Source organism: Urocitellus parryii, chromosome 4 (genome assembly GCF_045843805.1).
Source record: "Urocitellus parryii isolate mUroPar1 chromosome 4, mUroPar1.hap1, whole genome shotgun sequence".
Taxonomy (NCBI): domain Eukaryota; kingdom Metazoa; phylum Chordata; class Mammalia; order Rodentia; family Sciuridae; genus Urocitellus; species Urocitellus parryii.
The window spans coordinates 175262866-175283396 of NC_135534.1; the positions used below are offsets into that span (position 1 = coordinate 175262866).

At 48.9% G+C, this 20531-nt stretch overlaps 3 protein-coding genes across 7 annotated transcripts; 1 reads left to right on the forward strand and 2 right to left on the reverse strand.

Annotated features, from left to right (window-relative positions):
• Positions 1-74: 74 nt before the first annotated feature.
• On the reverse strand, positions 75-11502 carry Gba2 (glucosylceramidase beta 2). Of its 3 annotated transcripts, XM_026379564.2 has the most exons (17): positions 10888-11502; positions 7538-7629; positions 7214-7329; positions 4603-4821; positions 4075-4314; positions 3742-3844; positions 3427-3580; positions 3210-3335; positions 2874-3046; positions 2535-2639; positions 2210-2317; positions 1955-2106; positions 1736-1842; positions 1437-1579; positions 1243-1358; positions 945-1136; positions 75-644 (listed from the first exon to the last, which is right to left on the reverse strand). In XM_026379564.2, exons 1-17 carry the CDS (start codon positions 11220-11222, stop codon positions 366-368), a joined length of 2760 nt encoding a protein of 919 aa, XP_026235349.2. In that variant the 5' UTR covers positions 11223-11502; the 3' UTR covers positions 75-365. The 3 variants fall into 3 exon arrangements, with proteins under 3 accessions (XP_026235349.2, XP_077653188.1, XP_026235356.2); XM_077797062.1 differs by lacking the exon at positions 10888-11502 and having other exon boundaries at positions 4075-4309; positions 7538-7625; XM_026379571.2 differs by lacking the exon at positions 10888-11502 and having other exon boundaries at positions 4603-4843; positions 7538-7625.
• On the forward strand, positions 11418-15456 carry Rgp1 (RGP1 partner of RAB6A GEF complex). Of its 3 annotated transcripts, none has more exons than XM_077797063.1 (9): positions 11418-11747; positions 12347-12481; positions 12865-13001; positions 13268-13351; positions 13451-13600; positions 13874-14020; positions 14232-14359; positions 14558-14747; positions 15232-15456. In XM_077797063.1, exons 2-9 carry the CDS (start codon positions 12366-12368, stop codon positions 15453-15455), a joined length of 1176 nt encoding a protein of 391 aa, XP_077653189.1. In that variant the 5' UTR covers positions 11418-11747; positions 12347-12365; the 3' UTR covers position 15456. The 3 variants fall into 3 exon arrangements, with proteins under 3 accessions (XP_077653189.1, XP_026235363.2, XP_026235370.2); XM_026379578.2 differs by lacking the exon at positions 11418-11747 and adding an exon at positions 11793-11991; XM_026379585.2 differs by lacking the exon at positions 11418-11747 and adding an exon at positions 11793-11946.
• Positions 15457-15798: 342 nt separating this feature from the next.
• Msmp (microseminoprotein, prostate associated) lies at positions 15799-20328 on the reverse strand. The gene is made up of 3 exons (XM_026379620.2): positions 16676-20328; positions 16334-16442; positions 15799-15993 (listed from the first exon to the last, which is right to left on the reverse strand). The coding sequence occupies exons 1-3, from the start codon at positions 16803-16805 to the stop codon at positions 15813-15815; spliced, it is 420 nt and encodes a 139-aa protein (XP_026235405.2). The 5' UTR covers positions 16806-20328; the 3' UTR covers positions 15799-15812.
• Between the last annotated feature and the right edge of the window lie 203 nt (positions 20329-20531).

Genomic DNA, 20531 nt, shown 5'->3' on the forward strand with positions numbered 1-20531 from the left:
TGTCCAAATAAAAAAATAGGAGAGGGTTGGCTTTCACTCCTGTGCCCCGCTAGGATGCCTACAGGCTCAAACACACAACACTTACTGGCTTTGTGGGTCTTTTATTTGTACCCATGTGTGTCTATTATCCCATGAATGGATCTGGGGAAATCAACTGACCACCTCAAATATTTCATGCAGTGAGGGAAAGGGTAAGGAAATAAATAAGTGATTCTGATGCATGGTTCACCCTCAGCCCCTCTTTACTGGCACAGCAGGGTGGGGAAAAGGGGAAGGCATGATTGTCCTGGTGGCTCAGGGATGCAGGAGGTTTGGGGTAAGGAGCATCAACCAGGCTGGAGGCTGGCTCCCACAGTTCAGAGGGCTCACTCTGGGTTTAGATTTGCCAAGGCTTCCTTTGGTCCACATTTACGCCCTGTTCTTGGTCCTGTGCCCTGTTCAACTACTGGCCTGGAAGCCTTTTTATGCTGCTGCTGTTGTAGGGCCAGCTGCATGGCCCAGATGCTTAGTGGCCGCATGTAGGCCAGTGAGCGGAATACCCGCTGCTGGCAATATGCTTCTGGGGTCTGGAAAGCCAGGCCCAGGCGTTCCCACACAGTACGGTAGCAGCCTTCAGCTGTCTGGAAGCCCTCCCAAGTCAGGCCCTGTGGGGAGAGATGGAAGTTACACATATAACTTAGCACTCCCAGTGTTACCACTTTCGGGGACAGACCTTACAGAGAAGTAAGGTCTCTGCCCTCAGGGAACACCCAGCTATCAGGGAGATAAAACTTAACCCACAGGCAAAAACCTAAAGGCAGCGGGTGAAACACATGCCAAAGAAAAGGGGGAGGCTTTATGGACCCATGATGTGGCACTGGGTTATGCCTTGATGTCTGGTGGATTATCAAGTTTTCTGGGCCATAGTACAGATGGTAGAGAGGAGAAGGAGTGCATTACATTACCTCTTGGATCATGGTGGCTGCCAGCCCATAGACTACACCCACCCAGACTTCATCAGACTGCACACTGGATCTATCAGGGACACCATGGGGCTGCATCCCATTCACAGCCCCCATGGCCCCTCCTGCAAAAGCCTGGACGTTGAGCTCAAAGATGGTTTGGAGAGCACGAACCACATGCGGGGTAGGAAATACCTGGAGGGTCAAGGGCAAAGGCAGGGACATGGTTTGTTATACTTGCTTCCCGTATATTGGGGACAATCCACCTTTTTCTCTGGTTCTTCCTTTTAGTGTCTCTCACCTCAGTGTCGCCTTCTCCTAGGCCACAGGCCCTCAGGAACCACTGTCCAGCACACTGATCAGACATGATACTACGAGACTGAGGCTGAGAGCTGCTATCATAGTTGTAATAGCGGCCTGGAGTAGAGGAAAGGTAAAATAAGCATCCTGGGCCCCTGCAGCTGCCTTAAGACTTCTCAGGTTGTCCCAACTCACCATTCCATAGCAGTCTCTCATAGGCTTCTTGGCCCCGGCTGAGGATGGAGGAAAACTTATCCTGGACCTCTTGTGCCCCACATAGAAGAGCCATCTGGACCATCACAGCCACAGCTGCCAGCCATAGCCCTCCACAGTAAGCACTGATCAGGGACAGGAGTTTGGGGGGGTCAGACTGGCAACTCAAGCTACCCTCATGTAGTCTAACAGTCGTTCTTTCTTAAGCCTTCCCCATCTCTTGGTGCCCAATTCCCCATCTCTAGCCTCCTGGAAACTCCTGCCCGCTCCCTGCCTCTAACCTGGGGCCTGTGGTGACCCATCCATCGTAAGTCTGGTCTGCATAGCCTCCATTTTCAATGAGTCCATCATGGTCCTTGTCAAACTTCATTTCAGACTCCATCACAGCCTAGAGAAAGACGAAGAAATGGAAGACCTAGGTGCTAAGAAAAGATAATAGCTGGGCTCTCCCCAGAGCTAGTCATGCCTGACACACTGGCTACTGCACATGCATCCCTTACCATACACACAGGCCACATGTCCTTCAAGAAGCCTTGGTCACCCGTCAGGTAATAGTCTCGATAAACCTGCAGCACAAACTTCAGGTTCAGGTCCTTCCAGTCAGCAGTATCATGGATCAAATATGCATTGACTCGGAGCCATGGCTCATCATCTGTGAGAAGGAAGAGGACCTGATTCATTTGCATTGGTGGACAAAGTGAAGGGTATAAAAAGTTGAAGAAGAGCATTTGACCTTGGGGTGGAGGGATCTTTACCTGGGTCCCCAATATCATGGGGGATGACATTCTTCCTTTTCACAGGTGCCATTACTCCACTCATCAGATATCGTCGCCGTGTCAGGTCCTCCCTGAGAGTTGCCAGAGCTGGAGAAGCAGACATACAAGTGGAAGGGGAAAAGCATGCAATGGGCAGGCTTGGGATGGGGCACAGAGCTATGTATGCCACCCCAGAGGGGAAATGAACAGGATACAGATATGTTTGGAGAAAAGTGGAAGAAGAGATAATCTGAGGGACCATAAACGTTCAGGAATATAGGAAGCTAAGGGGAAAGACACAAAACAACATAAAAGTTACCCTCACCCATGTCATACTGTAGGCTTAGCTCGAGTTTGGGCCAGAGCATAACGAGGGCAAAGGAGGCATAAAAATGTACATCATATGTGTTGTACATGCGATACTCCTGGCCTAGAGGAATGAGGAAAGATACATTGTTGCCAGAATTCCTGTTATCCCTTCATAGCTCCCTCCCCACATCTTCCAAAGCTGGAGGCAGAGCATTGCCTGTGATCAGTTCATGGTCACCATTGACCCCCTCATCCCATCAATACCCTGGATGGTAAAAACCATCATCTGGCTTTGTGATAGGTTGCTAACTGACCTGAGGGGTATGACCTGCCAAATCCCACAAGTAGTCCATACCCTCAAGATAGCCAAATCGACCATAGTCCAGCAGAACGGGGCGGAGCCAACACATGCTTCCTCCCAGCTCTTCTGGTAGGGAGTCCTCAGGAACTTCCAGCCATACTGTGCCTCCATCAGCAAGGAAGTATAGTTCATTGAACAGTGCAGATTTGTACCAGGCAGGCAAGGATCTGGGAAGTCAGAAGGAGGCAATGGTTTCATGAGTGAGGACCACCAAGGATAGAAAGGATTCTGGTGTTCAACATAGTGGAAATTTGGTGGGTAGCCAATGAATCAGAGTCCCATTTGGAAGGGCATGCCCAGAAAAGAGGTAAGAGAAGGCTGCTCTGGCACCTGTCATCTAATACCGGGCTCTGCCAAGCTGAGATCCTGTCTTCCCAGTCTGCATATCGGCATAGTGCATAGTGGCTAAGAGCAGGTGCTGCATCACCATCTAGGCCAAAGAATCTTGTATACCGCCTGTGATAGAAAGAAACGGAAGAGATGAGAACACCTGTTCCAGGTCAGAGTTCTAGAGTCTTGGATCATTAAAGGTTCTTGGTCCCCACACCTGTAGTGGACTTGGCCTTTAGCTCCAAACATGATCCTGGGCATGTCCCAAGCCAGTGAAAACTCCAGGCGGCACTGGCCTCGAGGTGGCAGCTTGCCCGAAACACATACAGCCCCAGCAACACCTTCTCCTTTCTGTGAGGGGGTGCTTTGGCCTGAGAATCACAAGACAAATAAGCAAAGGCACCCCCTCCAACACCAGGGCTGGGGTCCCTAACATGAGAACAAGGCCTGTTTATTATCAGGTCTCCCACCCCTGGTCCTTAAGACAGGTACAGTCTTTCTTCCCAACCCTCCCAGTCAGACCCCCCATCACCAGCAGGGGAGTCCAGTTGTCCATCCTGAAGTAGGTCCTGCCACACCTGCTGCCCAGTACTGTCAGGGTCGAAGGCTGTGATATGGGTTACCGTGGTATCTGCCTGTTAAGGAGCCAAAAACTCTGTGAGGACAAGCTCCACAAGTATGTTGGATTCTGACTAGCTGTCCAGCTCCTCTTACATACTATCGCCTCCAAGTTCCAGAGGCTGAAGGACTCTGATGAAGGTGGGACTTAGGGGTTGAAGAAATGAAGAGAGCATGATGTACTCGGGGTGGGTCTAGAGTTAGGTTAAGGGTAGGGGCTAAGGTAAAGGGCAGGCTCTTCCATTACCGTGAGTCGTGCAGCCACAGCCATGGTGTAAGGATTTGGAAGGGTTGGGTGATGCAGCAGTAGTCCCTGTACAGTCTTCCCGTCTTGCTCCAGACAGAAGGGCTCATTCCACAAACCCCCTGGGGCATCGTCTTCACCCCCTAGTCCATTCCGCATGGAGAACATGATGGACACATCCATAGCTTCATCCCCTTCATTTTCCACATCCCATACAAAGACTCCTACAGGTAGGCTGCTGTCCTGGGGACAAAAAAATTGGACTCACACGGTCTCATTGTAGCCCTTTCTGGTCTCAGTCCCCAGGATTATTCCTGGGCAAGAAGGACCTGTCTCATATATCCCCAATGTACTCTTGTCTTCCACTTGCATCTCCCCATATTCCCAGGCAGGCTGCCTACCAGAGTACATAGAAGACAAGGTGTGTGATGTTCATGGCTCCAACCCCTCCCTTTCACAGGTCATGGAATTTTCAGCAGAGGTGGATCTGGGGGAGGGAGGGCAATGGAGGAAACAGAAAGAGAGCCTCACCTGGTAGTCATGGGGCAAGATGGGTGTGATCTGACGGCAGGTGAGGGTGACATTCTGGCCAGGAAGCTGATAGACAGTCCAGGCTCGGGGATAGAGGGCGTGGTAGAAAGCAAAGTACCCACACAATCCCCAGTTCCAGCTGCGCAGGACACTTGGGCGCTCCAGGGACAGAACTTGCTGGTATACAGTCTGCCCCTCCCGACGCAAGCACACTGTGAACTTGATCAAGAGGGCAGATAGGCTGGAACAGGGCAACCCACAGGTACCACACACTAGTCTTCCTCCCCTTGGAGCAGTTCCTCCCCTCCCAGAGCCTGGATCCTCACAGCTATACCACCAGCCTCAGTTCATCCCCCAGGCCTTCCCCTAAGCTCAGGAAGCCACCAAGTCCTGCTGCCTCCCCCATTATCTAGCTCCCAGGTTTCCTCTTTCCTTTCTACTACTATGGTCTCCACACCCTAATCTAAGTCTACAGTCTATGCCACTTCTTATCTGGGTAGCAGAGTGATCTTTCTTACACACAAATCAATAATGTTAGTCTCTGCTTCTAATGTTTCATTGACTCCTATGGTGTAATGCTAAAGTCTAAATTCTTTTTGCCCTTTGTTAGTACTGGAATTGATCTAGGGATGCTCTGGGACTTTTATTTTTTAATTTTATGATAGTGCCTTACTAAGTTGCCCAGGCTGGCCTAGAACTTGTGATCTTCCTGCCCCAGCCTCCCATGTAGCTGGGATTACAGCTGTGTACCACTGCACCTGGCTGAAGTCTAAATTCTCTTACCTGGCTTCCAAAGCCCTTCTTAATCTGGTCTCTACCTCTTTAAACACTTATATTCTGGTTACATAAAATACTTCCTGTTCCTTGAGCACACTACATTTCCTCCTCCATGGATCTGCTCATGTTCATTCTCCATCTAGTAACTCCTCCTGAACCTTCAAGGGCCAGGTCAGATGCTATCTCTTCTTCCTCCAGTAGTGAATCATTCCATGTGTCCCTCTGTTGTAGCATTTGTGTATTATGTCAAAATGTATTTAATTGCCATTCTATTTCCCTGATTGCTCTATTGGTTCTTTTGAGACTCTTCTAGTTCACTAATGTGGCCCTTTGCAGAGCTGGCATGTGTGTAAAGCGAATGAGCAAGTCTGTACCATACAAAGTCCCTTTTCTTAGTATACTATCTATCCTCACCTTGCCACTCACAGTCTCCCGTTTTCTCTAAGTTCTATTTCCCCAACAAAAATTCAAGCTGCTAGGGCTGGGGATATAGCTCAGTGGTATAGTGCTTGCCTATGTGTAAGGCCCACCACACACACAAACATATACATTCTTTCTCTCTCTCTCTCTCTCTCTCACACACACACACACACACACACACACACCTCCTGGAGAGTAGGAGTTATGAGAGATTAATAGCTCTTCTCTTGGTTCAAACTATACTTGGTATTTTTACTGTACAGAAAATAATTTTTCATGTTCTTGGAACAGTACATAATGGTTAAAACCACAGGTACTTTATCATAGAAAAAACTGGTTCTAAATCCCAATCTTTCCTTTTACCACTCATGTGACCTTGGATGTAATACAGCCCTCTCTGGCTCTTAGTATCCCCATCTATAAAATGAGCATAGGATTGTTTTTAATATTAAATATATAAGAAGTCTAGCACAGCGACTAAACATATTAAGCATGCAATAATTACTTTAACTGTAGAGTCATGATTCCAGAAGGCATTCACTTGGGATACCTAAGGGATGAGGCAGAAGGGGATCTTGGGGCATTGGGTGGGGCTAATAAACTTGAATTAAGAAGGGCACTGTCATCAATGGGACTAAGATCTGTCAGTCATTTCTCCTTTGAAGATGAGCTGAAAGCGGGAGGCATTCCTCAAACAGGGAAGAGGAACAGAGGAACTTGGTAGATAAATAATAAAAAGGTAGGCCATTAGAAAGATATGATGAAAGGCAGGCCATATATCTCTGGCAACTTAAGACCCAAAGGCAATGTAGAAGCAGAAGGGGACAAGAAGTTTCAGAAAAGGAAAAAAGGCTAGAGAAAGTTGTGGGGGCCCTAGCCACAGAGACCTGTGATTCACACAAAGAAGTTGACCTCCAGCTGAAGGTTGAACTATGATCTTTTTTTCTCCTTGACTTTGGAGACTTGGTTTTCATTTTCCTTTTTTTTTTTTTTTTTTTTGGTGGTGGTGCTGGGGATTGAACCCAGGGCCCTGTGCATGCTATGCAAGCACTCATCCAACTGAGCTATATTCCTAGCCCCTTAATTTTCCTTTCTAATCCTACCAAATGTTCTTTCAGCCAGGTTCAGTGAGCTGGGAACTCTCTGTACTCCTTGTAGTGGGTTCTGGCTCAGCTAGTAGAATTGGGGCCACAAGGTAGATAGGAGGCATTTAATACAGAAATGCCAGGGCTGTTTCCTTGTTTAAGAAATGTGTACCATGCGTGTCTTATTCCCATTGTATATCCTAGAAAGGACTGGGCACACAAAAAGCATCCTAAAAGTCTTTCTTGGATTGAATTCTATCTACATTTAACTGTCCCATCCTAGCCAAGAGGCCCTTCTTTGAGACTTTCCTCTGCCTCTTGGCTCTTACTTGGTCAGCAATAACTGTCTGGTGCTGGTACATTCCAGGGTTAAGCTGCCAACGACAGAACTGGCCTCTCCAGCCACGGGTGATAGTGCCTCCCCCGATGCCACCCAAGGGACAACCTAGAGAGAGAAACATGATGGTTAGTGGGGTAAGGGGAGAAGAAAACAGTGCCTTTCTTACTTTGTGGACTTTAAAAACCACTTCCTCTAAAAACCTAGGGAATGGGGCAGTGCAATTTGCATAAACTGGAAGCCTCTTTGCCTAACTCTATAGTGGACCTGAATGCTACAACCTTTCTGAGCAGGGCAGAAGTGGGGTGAGGCTCACCATAGATCTGCCTCAGGGGTACACAATTGAACATGTCGATAAAAGGTGTCTTCTTCTCTACCTGGGTCTTCCGGTACCACCACTTTAAGTACCTGAGGAGCAAGAGGTAGTGAGTACAGGGGTGGATAGGCAGTTCTTCACAGGCTACAATCACTTGCCTTTCAACATCCAGCAGTGACCTCCCATTAAATGTACCAAGGCATCATCACCTTGGCTTCCAAGCCTTTCCTTGTCTTGATTATTCTACAGTTCAAGGCCCCTTCATTTTCCCAGTTGCCCCAGCCATTAGTGTAGGATAGCCTTTGTTTCTCCTCTTTATTCTCTGCAAAAGGGGCTTTCTGATCTTTCCTTTCCTCTCCAATTTTACTACTATTGCTTTAGTTCAAACCTTAGGAGCTTTTGTGTGAGGTATTGAAAGGGTCAGTTATACTTCCCTGTCCACCCACTCTACCACCCACTCCCTATCTCCCAAACAGATACAGGCTGCCAAGATAACTTTCTTCTTTTAAAAATGATTATTTTTCTTTTTGATTATGAAAAATGAAAATCTGAAAATACACTAGAGAGAAAGAGAAAAATATCTCACCCAAAGAGAACCAATATTTTTGTATCCAGCCATTTCCTTGTAAGTCTTCCTTTTTAAGTTCAGCATTTAAACTATAAGCTTTCAGATTTTGCTCTTTTATAATATTCCAGTAAAGTTTTCTAAAAATTCCAACAATTTCCTGGTCTTGTTCCCACTTTATAGCCAATAGACAAATGACTAAGGCTATCTCCAATACGTAAATCATTCCATTTCAAGGCGAAGAAAGCCCCAGCCTGCCTTTAATCTTATTTCCTACAAATTCTTATTCAGGATGGATCTGCACTAAGCATGCCCTGCCCTGCCTGACTCTTTTCCACTTCTACTCTCTTCTCTGGCCCAATGATTTTATACCTGATGTCCAGTGACACCACTTCTAACCAAGTAATTAGGTAAGTATACCCTAAAGCCTGTTCCCTCCATCTATAAAATGGGCATACCTCCTGCCCTAGCTATCTCAGAGAGTAAATGAAATATCAAATGACATGACAGATAAGAAAGCCATAAAGTGGAATACCTGTGACAGGTATGCTTATTGTTATTTCAATGATCTCCATGTGAGCCTGACAAATTTTTAAGTTTCTTGGGGAAAGGGATAGTGACAAAGACTAATTCAGTGTTACTCTCAGCTCTAAGTACAGGGCAGGGCACATGGTCTGAAATCCATAAATGGTTGCTTACAAATGAATGTACAAACAATGGGACACAATAGACTTGAGCTAGGGGAGGAGAAATGTGATTAATGAACAGGGGGCAGTACATTATGGAGGCAGGGAGAACAGCTCTGAGGATGAAGGATGAGATGTGGGGTGGCATAGGTCTTCTTTGCTAGCTTAGAGGAAACTAGAGTTTGGCACTAGAGGCCAGAAGGGATTGGTGGAAGGAAGGCTGGTGCAGCTGTGATTAGGACAGCCATGGAAAAGAAATGAAAGATATGAAGATAAGCAGAACAAAGGACTATTTGGCATAGAACAATCACTTGATAAATATTTATTTCATGAATGGATTCTGGTTGAAGGGAGTCATCAAAATTGAGCTCCCACCAAGCCCAGGCCCAGAGAACTCCATCTTGCTGTAGCTCCTAATGAGAGTTCCTCCAGTTGGGCTCCCTCTTAGCTTTCGCATTCCCCTAATTTAGCGGCTGGCCTTCTCCATAATTTCTGCCCTAACTCAAAAATTATCATTCCAAATTTTTCTTTGTCTCACTCCTGCTTTCTTTTCAATGAAGACTATTCTCTCATTCTAGAAGTTCTGTGTTAATGGCTCCTATCCTATCCTGGGATGGAGAGCCAGGGTCCAGAGGACTGAGCAAAACTTCAGGTCTCTGATTCAGCTCATATTTAGGGATAAGGGGGGGGGGGCTAGAATGCCCAGATGTTTTTTACCTCACGGTCCCCAACACATGCAACCCACTGTTCTTGTCTCAGTACCCTAGATCCCATTTTGACCCAAAGGTTTTTAAGGTCAAATTTGGACTGGATCAGTTTCAGAAGCAGCCTGGAGGGATGATTCTTCTGTGGTACAGGACACTGCAGGCACTAACAGAGGAGTCAGATGTCTAGGCAGCACCAGGTCCTTCCCATAGTCCAGGATTGGGCTTAGGTAAGTGACCTCCCCCCCACAACCCTCAACACTGGAGAAGTGAAGGATCCCCTGCTTTAGAAGTTATTAGGACTCAGTTTCTCAATATATATACCTCCCTCCCCAGCTCTGTGTTTACTGTGTGGGACTGACTCAGGATGACCTCAGGGTGATGCTTTCTGGCCTCACATCCACCTGTTCCTGTTAACAAGTATGGTTTCTCATCATAGTCTTTGAACTCAGTGGGAACCCAGAGGGTTTCTACAGCCCAAATAAGCTCTGTGGGTGTCTGTAATCTTGAGGTAGGGGAGAAGCCAGGGCACCCTCTGGAAGACTATTACTAAGACCTCTGGGGACATCCATAGCAGCACCTCTCTAATTAGAAGGCATCTTTGCGGAGCTAGGGGTGAAGTTCAGTGGCAGAGCACTTGCATGCAATCTACCACTGAGTTGTATCCCCAGCCTACTACTCCCCCCACCCCCACTTTTGACACAGGTTTCAGTATGTTGCCCAGGCTGGCTCTGAACTCCTGGGCTCAAGCAGTCCTCCTGCTTCCACCTCCCAAGTAGCTGGGATTACAAGTGCATACCAGTGTGCCCAGCTCCCTGTCTTTGCTTTTTATATAAGCTGTCTGATAATAATAGAGAATAGAGTGAAGTTCTCATTACCCTCTCCTTGGGGATGACAACAGGCAGGCTCTCACCTACTCACTGGAGCTAAACTTTGAGGAAAAGAAACCAGACCCAGACAAGTGTTGGAAGTATAATAATGTCTGCTTAAAGATGGTACAGAGAATGCTCCAGCTGCTCAGAGTAATCTGGGGTTGAAAACTTCCCCCTTCCAAATAAAACATTGTGTCAGTGCAACAGCAGTCCTGCCATTCTCTCCTACCTTGACACAAAGTCTAGCTAATCCCAAAGGGAAGTCTTTGGGAAAGAGGGAGTAAATGAGAGGGAACAGGACCAAAAGTTCCTACCTTTTCCTGCTAAAAAGACAAGGGAGGAAGGGGGTTGCAAAGAGATATGACTTGGTCTCACCCTCCAAAATCACAAGCCTAAGATATTCTGGAACAAGGGCCACTTGAATGGGATCAGGAGCTCATTTGCTTTTCCACCCTTTCCCACTTCTGATGGAAGTCTTGAAATGGAACAAAGTAAGGCATTCTAGTCAATAGGATCTACTCACCTCAAGCCCATGCCCAAATGCTTTACCAGGTTGCTTAGGGAGATGTTGTTAGCTTGAAAGGGTTTCCTCTTCTCTGCAAACTCGTGTGCCAGGCAGATGCGCCAGCCAAAAGGAGGCACCTGGTACCCCCTAGCTTTTCCCTCATAGGACGCCATCAGCTGCCCAGAGTCCTCCGGATTGCAGTAGCCTGGTTCATTTTGACGTCGACTGTCCTCAGGGTTCTCGAAACCTGTAACCTGCACAGACTCCGAGCTCCCAACAGCTTCTGGGCGATAGAGCTGGGAATCCCCTTTGGCGCTGCTAATCTGCTCCAAGGCTGGGACGCCGGTTTCCATGTTCCCTGGATCCTGGGTGCCCACAACCTCTGACACAATGTATGGCCCCGGGTCCCGAGACCTCTGACACAAAGTATATCGCCAAGCCAAGTGCAGACGCGGGCGCCGGTAGTAGTTAGGTGCCGTCCGGGAGGGCTGGACGCTGGGGAAAACTGGGGTGAGCTGGTGGCTTCGTAGAAGCGGGGAGTTCTTGTTGCAGCGGTGGCGACGACAGCAATAATGCTGCCTCGGACTCCCTTTCGGTAGTGTCTCTAGGTCCTGGGCGGGAAGGGTCGGGCCTCGCCTTCATTGGGCCGTGGTGATTAGCTCGTCTGGCCAAAGGCCGACAGGGCCCGCGGAGAGGGGCGGAGCCGTGGCACCGGCCAGCAAGGCACCGCCCCGGGACCAGCCCGTACAGTCCCGCCCCCGGAGCCGGCCCGGGAGCTCACGGCGGCCTCGGCCCCGCCCCGGGGCCACGGCACCAGGCCCCCCAGGGTTGACCGCCGGGTCCGGCCCGCGGGGGTCCGGGACAGCGCCCGCGCCCAGGTGCCAGCCCGTGGGATGGTGACCCCGGGCGCCTGGAGGACCCGAGCTTCTTCCGGTCCGGACAGCCGGGTGCTTCCGGCCGGAAGGGGCTCCCTGAGCGGGGCGGGGGGGGATCTGAAAGGAAGTCCCGCCTCTGCCGTGCCACCTACGCCGCGGACGCCGCCGCGTACCTGGTCGGGTCCCGGAGGGGCCCGGGCAGGTGAGGACCTTGGTGTCCTGAGACCCTGGTTTTGGACCGTGCGAGGTGACAGGCGGCGGTGGTCTTGGGCTGGGACGTGAAGTCTTGAGGGAAGTGGGGTGTGGAGGCCAGCCTGTGATGGGGGGACTAAGCCGGTGCTAAGGGGAGCCGGGGTCTGGGGACCAGAACGACGCCTTCCCCCTAGGCAGTACAGGGTCAGCAGCCCCGTGACCCTCCTGTCCTGCCAGCTACCCAAATCCTGGCATTTTCCTCTGGTACCGAGTGTTGACCACCAGTCCTCTGACACTTGTAAGAAAAACCCCATATATTGGTCTCTGGGACTCAGTTCTAGACATACCCCTAGGTTCAGGCTCCCTCCCTGTCATGTTACTGACCTCTGATCTCCCATGTTTCCTTCTAGATCTGAATCCAGAGCTGCCATGATTGAAGTGGTAGCTGAGTTGAGCCGAGGTCCTGTATTTCTGGCGGGGGAGGCACTGGAGTGTGTGGTAACCGTCACCAACCCCTTACCCCCTACAGCCACTTCTGCATCCAGGTGAGAATGCTCCTGCTGAAGGTGGTGGCCCTTCTGGGAGGAAGCTTGGTATCTCTGGTGCTATGCCAGAGATCAGGTTGTCCAGTAGCTATACCACCAACTTCTTGCTCATTGTGTTCTCATTGTAGGAAAGGGCTATTTAACAGAAGGGGTGGATGACATAGCCCTCCACTCTCCTCCTCCCTTCCCTAGCCCTCCCCATTTCCCTTTGTACTCACAGTATACTTTAATGTAATGGTTTCTCTTTGGGGGTTCCAAATTTCCTGGTCACTAGAATAGCCTTCTAACCTTGTTGGTCTCATCAGACAATGTGGTAGGGAGTTTGGGAAAGCATTGTGAGGTCAGGAATTACCCTCTGAAGTCTCCTTTTCCTCTTTCCACAGTGAGGCTCTGGCTTGGGCCAGTGCCCAGATCCACTGCCAGTTCCATGCCAGTGAGAGTCGAGTAGCACTGCCTCCCCCTGATTCTAGTCAGCCAGATGTCCAGCCTGACAGCCAGACTGTGTTTCTGCCACACCGAGGTTAGAGATGGGGCATTTGCCTGGGGTTCAGGGGGGCGTTGGAGTCATTGTCACCCAGTGTGATTTTAAGTTGTTCTCGTGTGTTACAGTCCGTGTCACACTGGGGATGTAGAGGAAGGTAGCTGGTGCTTTGTGGTGTAAGATTCTGTCCCATATCACAACAGGAAAAGAGGTGGCAGCCTTTCACTGCCTCCACTTGCTCTACTAGCCTTGTCTGACATTGGACAGTGGAGTCATTAAATTGCAGTCTTTCCTGACTTTTATAGGTGAGAGAGGTCAGTGTATCCTTTCTACTCCACCAAAAATTCTATTTTGTGACCTGAGGCTAGACCCTGGAGAGTCCAAATCATGTGAGTGACTGTCCCTAGCCCTGGATTGCCTTCTAAGTCTCCTGGAGGGAGGACTCCTCTGGCTGCCTCTAGCTGCCCTGACTACTGCTTCCCAACCAGACTCCTACAGTGAAGTGCTGCCCATTGAGGGACCACCCTCCTTTCGGGGTCAGTCGGTCAAGTACGTCTACAAACTGACTATTGGCTGCCAGCGTGTCAACTCACCCATCACTTTACTTAGGGTCCCTTTGAGGGTTCTTGTACTGACTGGTAAGTAAGGGTGCCTGGAGGGAAGGGCTGGAGTAGAGCATTGCCAAAGCAGAAATAATCTAAGAGGGCTTGCAAGCGGGGCTGCAGGGAAGCTTTCTTAGGGATGGTGCTAGGGAATTGGGGAAGGAGGGAGCGTTCTGGAGATTATGTCAAGGTGTTGACCTCATCCAAGGCTTTCCTTACTTGCACTTCTCTCAGGTTGGAGTCTAAACTCAAATCTCTATTTTCATCTGTTCCCTCCTAGAATTACCTCTTCACTTTTTCTTTCTCTAGGCCTTCAAGATGTCCGGTTTCCCCAGGATGAGGCTGTAGCCCCATCTAGTCCATTCTTAGAGGAGGATGAGGGTGGCAAGAAGGACTCATGGCTTGCTGAGCTGGCTGGGGAGCGTCTCATGGCTGCCACATCCTGCCGTAGCCTCCGTGAGAATCCTTTCAGAATTGTTCCACCCCATTCCTCCTTGCAAATTATTCCCATATCAAAGACAGTCTCCTAACCACCACATGTTTTTGTGGATGATCTGATTATCTCACCCCGGATTATAAAGATAAGTCCCACCTGTTGGCCTCTGGAACACAGTGCTAGACATCCCCCAGTGTAGACTCCAGGCTTATAGTGTTTTGTTCTCCCCAGATCTGTACAATATCAGTGATGGTCGAGGGAAAGTTGGGACATTTGGCATCTTCAAATCTGTGTACAGACTTGGCGAGGACGTGGTGGGAACCTTAAACTTAGGGGAAGGAACTGTAGCTTGTTTGCAGGTAAGAAGGGAGACTGGGGTGCTGGGCTTGAAGGGCTGTGGTAGAAGGAAGCCCTACAGAGAGAGGGGTGGTATGTAGAAGTGGACAGTGGGGTCACCCAGGGTGCCTTTGGTAAAACATTTTGAGATTGGGCTACTCTGTCATTTATGTCTGCATTTATAAATGCCTGCTTGCATGTAACTCTCTTCTTGCTCCTAGTTTTCAGTAAGCTTACAGACCGAGGAACGGGTACAGCCTGAATACCAGCGGCGCCGGGGGACAGGGGGTGCTCCCTCTGTGTCCCATGTGACTCATGCCCGGCACCAGGAGTCCTGCTTACATACTACCAGAACCAGCTTCTCTCTCCCCATCCCTCTCAGCTCTACCCCAGGCTTCTGCACTGCCATTGGTAAGACACTGACCAATATTGGAGAAGGGAGAATAAAATTCTGTGTTAGGTAGAGTGTAATGGGTCTTGATTGCTAAAACATTTCCCCATATACCTAAGTTCATCCTGTGACCCTTAATGTTTTCTCAGAGCTTTAACCTCTACCTCTGTTTTTGGATGCATAGAACCCTAAACTCTTCTTTGTAGAATTCCTTCCCCACTCCAGCCTACTGGGCCTCTGTGATGCACTGATCTCTAATTCTTCAGAACATTTACTTCAATCTATGTAGTCCTGACTGTCCCACTCTTGGGTTATTAGGTAGTTGATACTGCTCTCCTTAACAGATTTCTTCAAAAAATGCCCTTGATTAGAACTCCTTGTGACTTTCCTTTTCCTGAATACAAATTTTGTTTTGTATTGTTTCTCATTCACTAACCACATCCTGCTGTTGGCTTTTACTCCTGCTGGCTTCTAATGCCTCTCTCTCTCTCTTTTTTCCCATAGTGTCCCTGAAGTGGCGACTGCATTTTGAATTTGTAACATCCCGAGAACCAGGATTGGTACTCTTGCCCCCTGTGGAACAACCTGAACCTGCTACCTGGACAGGTCCTGAGCAAGTGCCTGTAGACACCTTCAGCTGGGATCTTCCCATCAAGGTGCTGCCTACAAGCCCCACCCTGGCCTCATATGCTGCTCCAGGCCCCAGCACCAGCACCATAACCATCTGAAACTGGCCCATCTACCTACCATGACACTAACGTCTTCAAGATTCTGAGAACTTAGCATGTGGACTCTAGCTGGAATCTACTTTTTCCACCTAGGACCTAATAGCACAGACAATTGAGAGGCAGTCTGGGCTGGGAGTGTAGCTCAGTGGTAGAGCATTTGTCTAGCATGTGCAAGGCCCTGGGTTCAATCCCAGCATGTGGGGGGGGGGATATATATATAAAGAGAGAGAGAGAGAAAGAGGCAGGCTTTCAGCTATAGCATTAATTTATTTATTCAGAATAAATTGGCAGCTGCTAGTGGTTTCCCTGGAAGTGGCAACAGCAGTGAGCAGTCTGCAGACAGATGATCAGTTGAGTTTAGCCGGAGTGAGGAGCAGGAACCCCAGGAACAGGGGTGTTAGCTGAGCCCCACTCTAGGTCGGGTCCTCCCCCTTTGCAGGGCAGCCGAGGGTCTGATTTTTGCACCAGGGAGAACTGGCAGGTTCCTGCCTCTTGACGTACCTCACACTCAGCAGGGAAGTCGATGGGGTGCTGAGACCTAGGGAACCAAGGATGGGGAAAGAGCTCACAGTGAAAGCCCACCTTTATGGTACCCCCCATTCTTTCTCACTGCTGCTATCTTCCTATATCCTCTTCACCTACTATACAAGAACTTTTTGGCTATGTAGCAGGAGTATTTTCCTTCTAGATCTGCTTCCACCTCCCTGACTTTGTGGCTTGAAGCTTTATCTTTCTCATTCTTGTATGTACCTTCAGGTCTGGCCAGTCTCATACTGCCCTTCTATTCATTCTTACCTCATAGCAATCTAGTCACTCCCTAGCCTTTCCTCAGTCACTCACATCAGAGGCATTCCCCCTGGCCATTCTTGGTTACTCACGTGTCACAGCAGCCCACACCAACAGGATGCAGACAGGTGCAATGGAAACAGTCCTTGCGGAGCCAAGACTCACCCAAAGTGAAATATTTCCCCTCATAGTGACAGGGGGCTAGGGAAGAATGAGAAATGTTAGTAGGCATGGGAGGGGTGACAGCAGACAGTCTCTTCTTGTCTGAGGTTGGAAAGAGTCTGTTCATACTATCCCTATATTTAATCTTTCTGTCCTGTTTCACAGCTAAAAGGAATCTGAGAAATTTGATTAGCATCATCTGTAAAGCCCTCATCATCACCCCCAAGCCCATTCCTTATTTTTTGCTTTTCTCAAGTCTCAACCCACTTTACCTTGAGCTTGGAAGTAACACTTGCTGTGGACTCCTGGGTACTGCAAGAGTAGAGACATCACCAAGCAGATGATCCCCCAGCCTCCTAGGATCCCTTTGGTCTGTCCAGCCCAGAGCATCATCAGGGCCATTCTTGCAGCACTGCCCTCTTGGACCCTTCTTAGCTTCTGTTTAGGATACTCTGATCTTGTCTTTTTGGCTCTTCTTTGCTTTGCTCCTTGAGTCTTTAGTTTTGCTCTTTTTCCCTGGCCTCCTATCTCACACCATCTCCTTGCCCTCTGCTCTCACAGGCTGGGATGTTTATAAAGTGAGGACCCTGGCCTCCTGCTGAGTAGAGCTGGAACCGCTGTAACTCTGTTTCCTGAGGTGAGGGCATGAAAACAAGAGGTCCAGCTTTAACAAGCTGTGAGAGCTGATTCATGCCCCAGCACAGCTAGAAGGAGGGAGGTGGCCGTGGAAGGGGCACTGGACTGGGCAGTTCCCCAAGCAAGGAGGTGGGAGGGGTAAGAGCTCCAGGTGGTCCCAGATCTCCCTGAACTGGAGAGAGGAAACATTCCACCTTCCCCCACCCCACCCTCCACTACCACCACCAGGAGTGTGTGTGCTGGGATCCCTGCCTGAACCGGAGGGAGGTATTTCCTGGGGATGGCTAATTCTGTGCCCTCGCCAAACCAAGGAGCTGCAGCAGGGTGCAACAGCCAGAGGCTCCAGGAGAGCGAACAGGCACCTGGAGTGGAGAGTCTGTTTCCTTCAGATCCTGGGGCAGGTTTTCTTTGATGCATTCAAGAAACGGGGCTGCCCTTCAGAGATGTTGGGAGTGAGGGGTGTTTTCCTCAGGCATCCCAGAGATGAGCTATCCATAATTTATCACCCGCAAACATAAAGCAGCTGCTGTAAGACTGCCTCATGTCTGGGGATACTTCTGTTCCCCTTTCAAAGAGGAGCATTTTCTGTAGGCACCCTAATCACCTGCTTGAATCACCTGTTTTACAGAGGGGCCCCTTCTTTATTCAGGGTGGAATGAGGCTTCAGGAATTTATCTTTTGGCATTCTCCTTTGAGTTTCCTTCAGGTTCTGAAGGACTCAGATGGGTAATTGAGAACATAGGCCAAAGAGATAGGCTACTGGGATTCAGATCCTGACTTATTAGCCATGTGACTTTGGGCAAGTTACTTCATCTCTCTCAGCCTATTTCCTCATCTATAAGTCAGGGATAGTAATGCCACATCATAGAGTTGTTATGCAATAGCATAGGGAATATTCTTAGCACCGTCTGGCACATAGCTACTGTATTGGTGCTAAAGCTCACAGACAAAATGGGTGACATTCTTTACTTTGAATGACACTGAGTAGCTCTGTGCACAGCTAAGGTCATCTGTTGAGGACTGCTCTCTCACAGCCAACTTCTTCCCTTTCATGTATATGCTCTGTGTTATCCCTACCACCTCCTTCAAACATGCATCCAGGAATATTTTGATTTGGGTCCTAATATTGAATTCCAAGTGTTTGGTTTGAAAAACAGTGTTGTTGATCAACCTGCTTTTTCCTCATATCAGTGCCCTCATATCTTGCCTGGGAAGAGGTGTTCTTTCTCATTTCTTTCTGGCTAACTTTAGAGCTTCTACTTTTTTTTCATTAGGATCTGATCCATTTCTTTCCATCCCTACTGATGTGGCCGCTCAAGTTCTATGTTCTGATCACTCTAATGTTAGCTTTCTTTTTGTCACTAAAGGCCCTGGTCAAACTGGATTTCTTTGACTTTTCCACACTTTGAAGGCCCATGCTCCAGCTCTTCCCCTCCTACTCATGGGGCTGATCACTGTCATTGTTACCATTTTTCCTCCTAAATGTCTGCTTCCATTTACTTCAAGACTTACTCTGTCACCTGTAGGTACAAATACTTCTAGCAAACTTTTTCAGAGGACCACCCTGTCTGTCAACATCTTCTCCATTCAGAAATGACTTTCAGTGCACTTCAAACTCCCTAGCAATCCTCTTTCAAAATATTCTTTCAGAGGAGTGCCAAGAAAAGAAAGGAAAACTCACAATTGCAGCAGGGTGCCCTGAGGTAGGCTGGTGTGTGGAATACCATGGCCTTCGACTGCTCATTTGGTTGGAGCCCCGGAATTAGAAGCCCTATCTGGCACAAAGGCCCAGGAGTCTTGTCAATTGTCAGTATCTCTGCGGCTATCTTTGGTGGGGTCCAGCCAATGTCTAGGAAGCTGAGCCATAGACTACAACCTGGGGCCGACTCTATAGGTGGCAGGCGGGAGTGGAGAGCAGGAGCGCATGGAGGTGGCGGTGGTGATGCTGGAAGGTGAAGGGGCCTACTATTCATTGGTGTGTGAGGTTGTGGATACAGGAAAAGTGAGGGTTTTCGCCTGCAATGGACATGCAGTCAGTATATAGGGGCAGGAATAGGGGGCTTTTGGGAAAGAGGCTTGGTGAGCCAGGATTTCTCTCCCAGAAGTTAGAGGGGTGGGTGTGGAGGTGTTGGTTGATCCAAGTATGCATTCCTATTAGTGTGTCCATGTGTAGGGAGTGTCAGTGCTTGGGGTCCAGCCCTCTGAGTACCAGGGAAATGGCCATTTGGGGCACTAGTGGTGGGGGGCACAGCGGTTGGCACGCACTGCCAGCGCAGTAACAAGGAAAACATCCGCCGGAGGCCCAACCGGGCAGCGCTCCAGCGGAACCAGGCAGGTGCGCGGGATGAGGAAGTGAGCACATTCCGGCTCCTCGGCCACCCGCCTTTCAGTGAGTCACTGCCGACCCCCGCTGGCCTGCAGCCGGATAGGAGCCACCAACTCCCGGGCCAGGAGGGAGAGAACAGCGGCCTTTGGGGATGGTGGCACCTGGAGATTTGGGGGCCTGGACCCCAGAAGGATCATGGAAAAGCCCAGAAACTATGGGGGAGGGATATCTGTGCGGACAGTGTCCTGTTGGTACAAGGGCAAACCGCAAAGCACGCTGAGTATGTAGCTTGTGACTGAATGGAGTTTCTTGGGATGAAAGTCTCTGGGAGAACTTCCTGTACTGGGAGAGGCCCTAGAAAACTCACACAGAGAAAAGGGCCCTGGGGAAAACCTAGAGTCTTGAGGAGGTACTCAGAAAGGGAAGAGGAGCCCTAGGACTGCAGTACCAAGAAGAAACTCCAGGTTGGGCCTTGGAAAACTGAGAGACTCAGTGCAAGGAAAGATCCTCATCAGATGAAAGGTGGAACTGGCCAGTCCCCTCCAGAGACCCTGTGTGGACAGGGGAGGATAGGCAACAATTTTGATTTGGTCATTGAAGGCTTTTAGTACCAGGATGAAGAAAGCCGATTTGGCCTCCCAGATAGAAAAAACCATCATTGGTCTGTGTCAGAAAGAGGTGGCTGAAATGCAAAATTATGTGTCCAGCATTATTGCCTGCCATTCAGTTTTTGCCAAAGAAATTAAGCATTAATCTCATTTTTATAGTCATTTGAAATTGCATGAGTATATCTATCATGATTAAGTAAATTTTTTGAATTTACAAAATTTTAAATAAAATCGAAAAGTTGAAAAATGATTCAATATTTGATTTAAAACCTAAAGGCAGGTTCTTACAATTAGTTATATGGTGTTGGGCCTTTCCTTTGTTGCTTTTTTGTGACAATTTTATCTCAGTGAGAGGACTGAATTCTGTCAGTCAGTGCCTCATTTCCTCCTCATCTGTAGCATAGCACATCTGCTCCTTTTCCTCTCCTTCATCTTATCCTTTTTTGGGGGGAGGGGGCAGGGCCTTGCACTTGGTAGCAAGAGTTCTACCACTGAGCTGCATCCCCAGCTCTTTTAAAATTTTTATTGGTCTGAATAAATTGCCCAGGCTGGCCTCAA

Coding starts and splice junctions, on each gene's coding strand:
- Gba2 (XM_026379564.2), bottom strand. CDS start 11,222: ATGGAAACCGGCGTCCCAGCCTTGGAGCAGATTAGCAGCGCCAAAGGG. Junction 3,047..3,209: donor AGCCCGGTATTAGATGACAG/GTGCCAGAGCAG, acceptor CTGACTTCCCAG/ATCCTTGCCTGCCTGGTACA. Junction 645..944: donor CAGCCACCATGATCCAAGAG/GTAATGTAATGC, acceptor CTCTCCCCACAG/GGCCTGACTTGGGAGGGCTT.
- Rgp1 (XM_077797063.1), top strand. CDS start 12,366: ATGATTGAAGTGGTAGCTGAGTTGAGCCGAGGTCCTGTATTTCTGGCG. Junction 12,482..12,864: donor ACAGCCACTTCTGCATCCAG/GTGAGAATGCTC, acceptor CTCTTTCCACAG/TGAGGCTCTGGCTTGGGCCA. Junction 14,021..14,231: donor CACATCCTGCCGTAGCCTCC/GTGAGAATCCTT, acceptor TGTTCTCCCCAG/ATCTGTACAATATCAGTGAT.
- Msmp (XM_026379620.2), bottom strand. CDS start 16,805: ATGGCCCTGATGATGCTCTGGGCTGGACAGACCAAAGGGATCCTAGGA. Junction 16,443..16,675: donor GTGTTACTTCCAAGCTCAAG/GTAAAGTGGGTT, acceptor ATTCTTCCCTAG/CCCCCTGTCACTATGAGGGG. Junction 15,994..16,333: donor GGTGTGGGCTGCTGTGACAC/GTGAGTAACCAA, acceptor TTGGTTCCCTAG/GTCTCAGCACCCCATCGACT.